Source organism: Rattus rattus, chromosome X (assembly GCF_011064425.1).
Source record: "Rattus rattus isolate New Zealand chromosome X, Rrattus_CSIRO_v1, whole genome shotgun sequence".
Classification (NCBI taxonomy): Eukaryota; Metazoa; Chordata; class Mammalia; order Rodentia; family Muridae; genus Rattus; species Rattus rattus.
Window position 1 is genome coordinate 67,191,562 of NC_046172.1, and position 12,054 is coordinate 67,203,615.

Genomic DNA, 12,054 nt, shown 5'->3' on the forward strand with positions numbered 1-12,054 from the left:
ACACACACACACACTTGTGCTGGGAGGTGATGGTGGTGATGGTGGTGCACATCTTTAATCCCAGCATTGGGGAGGCAGAGGCAAGTAGATCTCTGAGTTCAAGGGCAGCCTGGTCCACAGAGCAAGTTCCAGGACAGTCAGGGTTATACAGAGAAACCCTGTCTCAGAAAAGCAAGCAAAAAAGCCCCCAAAACAAACAAACCAAAAAGAAAGAGAAAAAGAAAAAAGGAAAGAAAAAGGCAACTTAAGACTTATGGTTTCCTCTATTGCTGTCACAATAACAATGCATGTTTACTGCGCTTTCAGGATGTGTTCTGTTCACCTTTGTTCTAACTGCTTTATGTACAATTAAATTGTCTTCATAAAATCTTCACAAATTAGGCAGTATTATTGTTTCTATTATGTATGCAAATAAATAGGATCAGGGTGAAATATTTTATCAAGGAAAGAGTCAAGCTATAAATCCAATCTGGCTTTAGAGTACACTTTTAAGTACTACTGCCCCTTCTCTCCCATTCCTACTGCTCTGTTATCCATGTTAAACGAGCAATAGCAAAGCAGAGAGGTAAACAGCAGATCTTGGATGCTGTGAAGGTCAACGGATTCTAATATGGAACTCCCATGAAATGAGAATTAAAACACTGTAAACCACTTTCTTATGTACTCTGGATCTTACTGATAAAATAACATAAAGCTAATTGTTCATGAATATTCATGATTAGCTTATCCATTTTAAATGCAAAGGGCCTCAATGCTTTTTAAAAAATGGGTCAAGCTAAGCTGGTGATGATCTACTGAAAGGAACACAAGAATATATAGGAACTGTGATGGTCAAGGCCTGAGGGTCCCTTACTCTATATGTTGAAGAGGGAATGGATTGGAAAGAAAGGCCAGGTAGCTAGGACAATAATGACAGAAGAGAGAGTTTAGGATCACTGTAGAAGAAATTAACATGTATCTTTACAATTTCTAATTTCTATTTTATAGTCAAAAGGGTCACTGAAAATACATTTTGCTCTATTTCTGAGTAATATTCCTTAAAATGTCACCCTAAATGTTCTAATGAACCAAGCACTTTTTTTTGTAAAGTTGCTCAGTTTAAAGACTTTTATAATTTAATTTTTGAAAGAAAAAAGGATACATTATACATTCCTAACCAATACAGTTCACAATATACACTTACCTTTTTCTGCTGGGCTCAAAACAGTCACTGTGGAGAGAAAAGAAAATGGGTGTTAGAAGAGAGGACAGAGGAGACAGATAAATGTCAGTGATATTTTATAATGTGTTGCCCAATTTTTTCACAGTATATTTTGAACAAGTTACATAATAGGGTTAGGGGTTAGGGTTAGAATGATTAAATTGCATTCTATACTAGCTTCTTTCTCTTAAATCTTTACTAATTAAGAACTCACAGGCCATTGAGATGGGACAGTGGTTAAAAGTGCTTGCTTCCAAACCTGACAACCTAAGTTTGCTCTCTGGGATCTATATGGTGGAAGGAGAGAAAGGATTCCCACTCATGCCATGTGATGCATGAGCACAAATCTTCCATAGAATAAATGTAAAAAATTTTTAAAAAGAATTAACATTCATTTAACAAATATAGAAATATCTTTTTAGAAGACACAACAAATCAAATCATTTAAGAGATAAGTAACAGGGTGTTATCTACTTAAAAACTGATAAATTAGAAGGGTATTACAGATGTCCCTCAAGTGTATGATAAAGTTATATCCCAGTTAACCCATTGTTGAAAACATCATTAAACTAAAAGTGCTGGGCTTTGAGTATAGGTCAGTTGGTAGAGTGTGTGCTTAACTTCTTCTCATTTCCTAGTACCACATAAAACTGAGAATGTGTTCCATGTGCTCCTCCCATCTCAGAACGTGGGAGGTTGTAGGAGGAGGAGTCATAGTTCAAGATCATGTGCAGCTAAATAGTGAGTTCAAGGGCAAAGTAGAAAGAGAAAAATGGAAAAATTATTTTAATACATCTAAACTATGGAATCTCATAGCTTAGTGTGCCTAGCCTATTGTGCTGGTTAGTATTATGTCAGCTTGACAAAAGCTAGAGTCATCTGGGAAAGAGGAACCCTCAGTTAAGAACATGACTCCATAAGAATGGGCTGGGAGCAATAGTTCTCAGCCTGTGGATCACATCCCCTTTGGTGAACCTCTATCTCCAATAATATTTACATTACGATTTATAACAGTAGTGATATTAAAAAATTATGAAATAGTAATGAAAATAATTTTATGGTTGGGGTCACCACAGCATGAGGAACTATATGAAAGGCTCACAGCATTAGGAAGGTTGGAAACCACTGATGTAGGGCATTTTCTTAATTAGTGATTCAAGGGAAGGACACAGCTCACTATGAGTGGTGATGGTCCTGCTCCTGGGCTGGTGCTTCTGGTTACTCTATAAGGGATCAGACTGAGCAAGCCATAAGGAGCAAGCCAGTAAGCAGCACCCCTCCATGGGCTCTGCATCAGCTCCTGCCTCCAGGTTCCTGCTCTGCCTTTCCTCAGTGATGCATGATAAGCTGTAAGACAAAATAAATCCTTTCATCCATAAGTTGATTTTGGTATAGCATTTTATCACAGAAATGGAAACACAAGAAAGATGTCTGTCTTATACATCCATAAAATACTTAGATTAACCTACCACTGAACAAAGATCATCTAATAAAAAGCCTGTTTATAATAAAATGTTGGCTACCTTATTATGCATTGACTACTGCACTGAAAGCAGTAGGCTTGGAACTATATTTTAGTGATTTTCTCACACATTGCATCTAGCTCCTCCAATCATCCCGTGCAGGTTTACTGTGAGTTGTGTATCACTTGTGTTTAAAACACCACTGTAAAATGGTACTTATCTGTCTTTATCGTCACCATCTGTGTGTACTTGAATCTTTTTAAAAATTATTTTATGTATTTACATTCCAGTCGTTGTCCCCCTTGGTCCCCCCACCACAGTTCCTCATTCCACTCTTCCTCCCTATTGCCTCTGAGAGGGTGCTTCCCCCCTTCGTCAGGCCTCCCCCTTCCCTGGGGTCTCAAGTCTCTTGAGCATTAACTGCATCTTCTCCCACTGAGGCCAGACCAGGCAGACTTCTGTTACATATGTACCAGGGCCTCGGATCAGACTGTGTATGCTCCTGGTTGGTGGCTCAGTGTCTAGATGCTCCCTGGGGTCAGGGGGAGTTGGGACTGCAGGTCTTCTTATGGGGTTGCTCTCCCTTTCAGTTTCTTCAAACTTTCCCCTAATTCAACCATAAGTGTCCCTGACCTCAGTCCAATAGTTGGGTATAAGTATCTGCTTCTGTCTTAGTCAGTTGCTGGTTGGGGTTCTCAGAGAACAGTGATGCTCCTGTCTCTAAACTTCCTGGGGCCTCCAGTCTCTTGAGGGTTAGGTGCATCTTCTCTGACTGAACCCAGACCCAGGAGTCCTCTGCTGTATATGTGTTGAGGGCCTCATATCAGCTGGTGTATGCTGCTTGGTTGGTGATCCAGTGTCTGAGAGATCTTAGGGGTCCAGATTAACTGAGACTGCTGGCCCTCCTACAGGGTCACCCTCCTCCTCAGCTTCCTCCAGCTTTTCCCTAATTCAACCAGAGGGGTCAGCAGCTTCTGTCCATTGGTTGGGTGCACATATCTGCATCTGACTCTTTCAGCTGCTTGTTGGGTTTTCTGGGGGAGGGGAGACAGGCATGATAGGTCTGTTTTTTGTGAGTGTTCAATAACCTCAGTAACAGTGTTAGACCTTGGGGCCTCCCATTGGGCTGGATCCACTTCTAAGGGAAGCAGACCTACAGTTGTAAATATTTTTTATCAGAACAGTTAAGAGTAAGACAAATGGTGGCAGAGTCAAAACAGTGAGTGAGAAGATATTTTAGATGCTAATTCTTCAGTCCTTTAGTTCCTTATACTTTTCCTTCCCTTTACAAGCAGGTGTGTATGTGTTTTTTATTCTTTAAATGAACATTTGAATAGAATTTTTATTGGATTTTTTTATTTACATTTCAAATGTTATCCCCTTTCCTGGTTTCCCGTCCATAAACCCCTTATACCATCTCCCTCCCCCTTCTAGAATGAGGGTGTTCCTCCACCCATCCACACACCCCTTCCCGCTTCCCTGTCCTGACATTCCCTTACACTGGGGTGGTAGAGCCTTGGCAGGATCAAGGGCTTCTCCTCCCATTGGTGCCCAACAAGGCCATCATCTGCTACATAGGTGCTGGAGCCATGGGTCAGTCCATGTATAGTCTTTGGGTAGTGGTTTAGTCCCTGGGAGCTCTGGTTGTTTGGTATTGTTGTTCTTATGGGGCTGCAAGCCCTTTCAGCTCCTTCAATCCTTTCTCTAACTTCTCCAATGGGGACCCCATTCTCAGTACAATGGTTGGCTGCAAGAGTCTGCCTCTGTATTTGTCATCCTCTGGCAGAGCCTCTCAGGAGACAGCTGTATCAGGCTTCTGTCAGCATGCACTTCTAGGCATCAGCAATATTGCCTGGGTTTGGTGGCTATATGTATATGGGTTGGATGCCCAGGTGGGGCAGTCTCTGGATGGCCTTTCCTTTAGTCTCTACTCCAAACTTTGTCTCCATATCTCCTCCTATGAATATTTTTGTTCCCCCTTCGAAGAAGGACTGAAGGATCTACATATTGGTCCTCCTGCTTCTTGAGCTTCATGTGGTCTGTGGATTGTACCTTGGGTAATCAAAGCTTTGGGCTAATATCCACTTATCAGTGAGTGCATACCATGTGTGTTCTTTTGTGACTGGGTTACCTCACTTAGGATGACATTTTGTAGTTCCATCCATTTGCCTATGAATTTCATGAAGTCATTGTTTTTGATAGCTGAGTAGTACTCCATTGTGTAAATGTACTACAATTTCTGTATCCATTCCTCTGTTGAGGGATGTCTGGGTTCTTTCCAGCTTCTGGCTGTTATCAATATACTGCTATGAATATAGTGGATCATGTGTCCTTGCTACATGTTGGAACATCTTTTGAGTATACACCCAGGAGTGGTATAGCTGGGTCCTCAGGTAGTACTATGTCCATTTTTCTGAGGAACCTCCAGACTGATTTCCAGAGTGGTTGTACCAGTTTGCAATCCTACCAACAGTGGAGGAGTGTTCCTCTTTCTCCACATCCTCACCAACATTGGTTGTCAGCAGAGTTTTTGATCTTAGCCTTGAATGGAATTTTTAAACACTGTCACATCTGGCCAGTGTTACAAATCTGATCACTTGATTTCTTCTTTTTTCTAATACAGGGGTTTTTAGAGGTACATATACACTATAGAATTCTATTCAGCTAAAAAGAAAAATGAATTTGTGACAGTTGCAGTCAAATGGATAAAACTGGAAAATACTATACGGAGTAAGGTAACCCAGAAGCAGAGAGACAAACCCTGCATGCTCTCTTTTAATTCTGGTTTCTAGTTCTGAATCTTCAGAGTCTCATATATATGTATATGTATATATCTCACAAAAAACAAAAAGTCTGAAAAGTAGGAAAGGCTCATTGAGGAAGGGAGGAGGAGTAGAGAGAGGGTAGCAGGGCATAGATGCTATGAAGGGTGAATGGAGAAAATGGGGGTGTGGCTTAATTGAGCAGAAGGGTAATAAAAAGGGAGAGTGAGGAAGAAAAGATAAAAACACTAAGGATATTTTTAAAAGCCATAGGAAAACACATTTTATAAGCTTTTTAAAAATAATATATATATATATATATATATATATATATATATATATATATATATATATAAAACTTTTTGTAATGGAGTTACCCACATAGTAGTAATGATACTTTCCCAGGAATCACAGTGAGTCTAAAAAAAATACCCCAGTGCCAGGCAAAGGACACCCTTCAAGTTGTTGGTTAGCAGATCCAAGAGATCCCCCAAAACAACATAGGTTATTGCCATTCCCTTTGTTTATTTCACAGACCTTGAAGGTATGAGCTTATTGTTGAAGACACCATCCACTTTGCTTTTACAGTACTTAGAAGAGTCAAGTTGTTAGTGACTTGGAAGCCTCCTCTCTAGTGTCTAGCTCTCATTATATAAGGAGGTGCTATGCAAGCCATCTGCTAAACCTGAGAACTACAACAACGACTGAACTTACAAGATATCCCAATAGTGCAAAAATAGCACTTATCTTTGAGGCCTAAATGGACTTTTGTCTAAATAGACTTAAATACCTCATTTCTGTTACTGTAAAATAGACAAGACCCTGTGGCTGAAGAAGAAAACCTACTACTATCATTTTCTAAATTAATACAGCTTTCAACTGTGTTCGAAATAGCCTTTTACTAATATATACCTCTCACCCCTCATACAAAGCTGTTTCCCCTCAGCAGATGGGGATTACTCAGAGATATACAACTGGTCAAAAGGCAGAGAACACCTGAGTGCTGAATGCTCACCCCCAGCTGGGATATCTCCATCACAATCTCTGTCTGTAAGTTGGCTCAAGGAAGTTTGCATTAGAGGAGACAGAAAAATTCTAAGAGCCAGAGGATCAGAACATCTGCTGCGAGAGAGAGTGTCTTTCTCACATGACTGGAGTGCCGCACCCATATTCTCTCAGTACAGTTGCATATGAGCTTCACCAGTTGACATGTTGACATGGAAGTGTGGAGAGAGGAAAATTTCACAAGGCCTCATGTCTAGAGGAAGAGTTGAAAAGCTGCTAAGGAGAGAGGATTAGTTTTCTCTAGGGATGAGCAATGATAGATTTCCCAATTCTAATTGGTCAGTCCTAACACATATACATGTACATGTGGGAAACACTAATTGGGCTCATTAAGGTGTGTGTGTGTGTATGTGTGTGTGTGTGTAACAGTGATAATTACATTGTAGAGAGTGTGGTAAGGGTACAGAGGATGAGATGGAGGAGCAGAGGGAGAGGTAAAAATAATATAAATATAGTATACTTGTATATGAAAACCAATGAATTGAAGTGATATATACTCTGATAATATAAATGAAATTTAAACAAGAAGTGTTGATGGGTCGATCTAGGCCTTCATAATTTTTGCACTTGCCATGATTGTACTGGTGACCCAAAGCAGTGAATTAGGCCAATTCCATCTCTTTGAAATGGAGTGAGCAGGTGTGAGAGATGGCTCAGTGGCCAAGAGTGATTGCTGCTTTTGCAAAAGACCTAGGTTCAATTCTAAGCACTCAGGTCACACAGCCTACAGCTATACTAGTTCCAGGGCATTCAACACCTTCCAGGCTTCATGGGCACATGCACACATACATGTATGAGTACACATACACAGAGAGAGAGAGAGAGAGAGAGAGAGAGAGAAAATACAAATCATTTTTGTGTTGTCCATACTCACAAAAGCATGGTCAAATTCCCAGTGGCCAGGCCCCATCCACCCCTCCCTCTCCCCTGGGAGGATAAGTCTTTTCCTGCCTGCTTCTGCACCAGTAGCCATCAACTGAGAAGAGTTTTGTAGTGGCCAGTGAGGGGCAGGGTCAGCTCTTCCACCCACGGACATTAATGTGACTTCAAGCGGCTGCCCAGACTGTGAACTTATGGCAGACTTCATTGGTAACAGGCCTTGCAGACAGAAACACTGAAGTACTCAAAGCTCTCAGCAGCTGCCCAAGCCTCAGCATAGTCTCAGGTGGCCATGTTGGTCATATGAGGATGGCTCTAAGAGGCAGCAAAGTCCAAGGACGTAACAAAATCATCAGTCAGTGACAAACACTGCATATGTCCACATTTATCTCAGGCTTCACTGGGTCCTGGGGGACCAGATTGGACCACAGACACCAACATGACCTCCGGTGGCTTCAAGGACCATGGTGGTCTTTTGAAAAGGTCCAATCCAGGGAATGAACCTTTCTTCATGTTAAGCTTCCACTGTTGCCCAGAGCCAGGGGGATCCCTTAGCTGCGTGGCAGGTTCAGAGGCTGAGTCTGTGTCTACATAAGCTCCAGGCTATTGTACACTGATCAGGCAGACTGGGTGATGACTATATGTCCACCTTGGGCCTCTCTTTCACCTGTTACTGCCTCTCTCCATAGCACACATACAGCTGTGTTTTCCTATCTTTCCAACCTGTCCATCATATATTTGTTTATTGTAATGGCACCACTGCTGATCCAGCCCTGAGGTCAGGACACCGCTTCTACTTACTTCTTTTGTAAGTGAAAGTCATAAAGTTGTACATAGTAGTGAGGCCATGTAATGATTAGCACACATATATTTTATGCAATATTTAAGTCCAGGTAGACATATTTATGAATTCTTTGTGCACAAGTACTTTAAAGTTAATTGTAGACCTTAATTCTCACTTGTTTGGCCATTTGCTACAAGAATCTGGGTGAGAGACGATCACTTGTCAGTACATCAATGAGACAATGTTTACACAGAGATGAGTGAGAACAATGAGATATAAAACAAGATTAGATTATACAATCCACATGTAGAAGACAGTCAGTGGCTGACAAAATGAACTCAATAGCATTTTATCTTATTGTTCCTTTCCTTGTATGTTTTCCGATTTTGTGTTTTTTATGTGTCTTGGTGTGTGTGTGTGTGTGTGTTCCTTTTATTTTTTTCTTTCAATTTTTCATTCTTGTTTATAGTTTTTTTTGTTTGCCTGTTTTCAAAAGAGAGAGAAAGAAAGGGTGTGGAGGGGGAAGGTTGGGGATGTGAAAAGTTTTGAGGAGAAGCTGAGGGAGAGGAGCCTGTGATCTGAACATATTGTCTGAAAAAAAACACAAAACTTGCTTCAAAAATGTAATACGAAAAATAAAAAATCTCTTATTAATAATTTATATGGATATGCTGAATTAAATAAATCACTAAAATTATTTCACTTAGTACTTTTTAGCTTTTTTTACCTACTAAAATTTTAAGTGTCACGTCTATTCCTCTGTTTCTATTTGCCAGCCATGACCTGGTCTCTTCACGTTCCTGCTGTACAACATTTGTTGATTATCCCATTAAGCAGCACGTACTCCAGCTTTCTAAATCTGTCTTCATGTCTAGCTACAAAGCACCAGAAAATATGCAAGGGAAATGAGTATAAAAAGCTATTCAATGGTAACTCCAGTAATTTGCTTCCCTAGCAGTAAACTGAAATTTGAAGAAACAGCAGTTATAATTACCTATCTAACCATATTATTCTATAAGCATACATGGCATGTTTGTTCTAGAATTGGCCAACTGTCCATTTACCCAAGAGATTCCTGATAAGAGATTCATTGTGCAAAAGTTTTAGATGACTCTTAAAACATTTTCATTCCAAATATGACTGGGGTATTTTAGTCTCTTCCTTTAATTATGCAAAAGACAATGTTAAAAATAAAGAAAAATCAAAACTATAAAAAAGTGCCGTGATCTTTTAAAATGTGGCATTTCCCCCTCAGAAGTTTATAATTTCCAACTGAAAAGTTTGGAAGAAAATATTTTTCTTTATATCGATTGGCTCTTTACAAAATTTCATGTGAAAAATACTTTTAAAATCAAGATCACTGTTACTTATGTGTGAATGCCTTCTCTTCTACCACATTTTCAAATGTTTGTAATGCAGAGCTAACTCTGCATCTTCCCTAGGCTGGGAGCCATTGTCACCTTGCTGCTGTTTCTCCTCCTCATTGTCATTTTCCCTATCTTCATCACCACTATTACTAAACTATGTTAATATGCATCTTTTTGTCCATATTCTACTTCTGTATTCTGCATGTGGTTCATATAAACTAATCTCACTACATGTTACAAGTCCTGCAGTTACTTAAATCTGGCTGAGCTCCATCTGGAGAACTGTTCTCAATCATTCTTCTGCATACACATTCTCTCATTCCAGAGACTTTGCTCTTTTTGCTGCCTGTCCAAGAAAAAGTCGACAGAGTAGGCCTGTGGTGGGATGCGGATATTAAGTGCTACCATATGTATCACTGAACTGAGAAGGACATGCAGACATTCAAAATGCTATGCCTGTTCTAAGAAGACCTGACATACTCCATGCTTTTACTTCTAGTTGGACTTCCGAAATTGAAAAACAGGAAGAGTGGGCTTAGGTACAGTTGTAAACAGCCTAGTTAATGATGATTAGAGGAAATTCCAACACAAAAGCTAATCTGCAAAGACTGGAAAGTATACTTTTTCACTTTTTTTTTTTTTTTTTTACTGCAGGCACCCATGAAATCTCAGCTTAATCACTATGTAGAGGTTTCAAGGTCCTTTACACAGAGATAAGCACTAGGGAAAACAGGAAAAAGAAGACGTTCACCTATTTCCCACCCAGCATGCTGGGAAAGGATGTAGTTTAAAACCTGGCAATCTTTTGCTCTCTGTAGGGGCAGGGTTTACCCAAATCCCCTAGACTATTATGTTTGTTTACCCAGACTTCCTCCCTAAAATTGAGCATAAAATATTTTATAGATATATAGATACATACATATAAACATAAAGTAGAATGAGGACAATGAGAGAAAGTGATGACGTCTAAAGGGAGCAGAGGAGGCTAGCAAGAATATGTAGGGCATATGTGTGACGTGAAAGTACAAGGAGAGACGATTAGGGGGAGTAAATGGACCAGCAGGAGTAAGAGAGCAAGAATAGTGGAGGGTGGTCAAGGGGGAAATAATACAGTATGACAACATACACTTGTAAAAATATGACAATAAAACACACTTCTTTGATTCCTAAGATTTTAATAAGATAATATATAAAGGATAAAAACCTCTAAAATGAGAAATGAGATTAAAATACCAATAGAAAGTCTTTGAACAGAGAAAAGCATGGAGTAAGGCAGATTTACCACCAACTCCTCCTGGATTTTTACACACGGACTATCAACTATTAGCAATGATGCTCAAACTATTCCATAAAATAGAAAAGGGAGGAACACTACCAATCTCAACCTCATTCTGGGAAGCCAGTATTAGCCTAGTAACAAGACTAGATACTTTCAGTGTCTTTCTCTTTTCTGTGGTAGTTTGAATAGATATGGTTACCATAGACTCGTGTGTCCCAATGCTTGGCCCATAGGGAATGGCACTATTAGGAAGTGTGGCCTCACTGGAGTAGTGTGGCCTATTGAAGGAAGTGGGGAATTGGACTTTGAGGTCTCGTATAAACAAGCTATGCCAGTGGGATGGACTCCTTCTGCTACCTTCGGATCAACATGTAGATTTCTCAGCTTCTTTTCCAGTGCCATATTTACCTCAATGCTGCCATGTTTCCCACCATGATAATAATGGATCAAACCTCTGAAGCCTACAGCCAGCTCCAATTAAATGTTTTACTTCATGACAGTTGCCTTGGACATGGTGTAGTTCACAGGAATAAAACCCAAACTAGGACTCCCTCTCCCTCTCCCCTCTTCCCTGTGCCCTCCTCCTCGCCCCCTCACACAGACACACACACACACACACACACACACACACACACACACACACACACACACATATTGAATTTACCTAACAAACATAAACACAAAAATTCTTAATAGAATAAAAGGATGGTGTAACACATGCAAACCAATAAAAGTAATACAGCACATAAATACACTCAGGAACAGAAATAACATGATTGTATCAATAAATAATGAAAAGTCCTTTCAGAAATTCAGTGTCCTTCATGAAAGCACCTGAAGAAACTATGAATAGAAGGAATATGCCTCAGTATAATAGACGCTATAAAAAAAACCCTATAGACAATGTAATACTAAATGGGGAAAAATTGAAAGTGTTTCTTTTAAAATGAGAAAAAAATCCATTTTCTCCACTCTTAGTTAAGAGTAGTAATTGAATTCCTACAAAATAAGGCAAGGGAAAGAGTAAAAGTGATACAAATAAGAAGGAAGGCGGCCTCTGGATACAAGATATAGGAGCAGTCAGCAGCATGGAACCTCCACCTGGAACCGAAACAAACTGAACCTGTCCCACAGCTCCCTGCACCCAAATCCCGTGGGGGAGAAAGCTGGATGATCAGAAGCTCGGACAATCCTGAGAGCTCAAAGGAGACAAATACTTCTGCCCACATTCTTGACCCAAGAGGAACCCGCCTA

The 12,054-nt window shown here is 40.0% G+C and overlaps 1 protein-coding gene across 1 annotated transcript in view; it reads right to left on the reverse strand.

Annotated features, from left to right (window-relative positions):
• The window catches only part of Zdhhc15 (zinc finger DHHC-type palmitoyltransferase 15), a 95,332-nt gene that overhangs the window by 66,597 nt on the left and 16,681 nt on the right, over positions 1-12,054 (reverse strand). Inside the window, exon 2 of the mRNA XM_032889412.1 lies at positions 1,184-1,210. Coding sequence (XP_032745303.1) covers positions 1,184-1,210 — 27 coding nt within the window. The remainder of the gene's footprint in view (positions 1-1,183; positions 1,211-12,054) is intronic.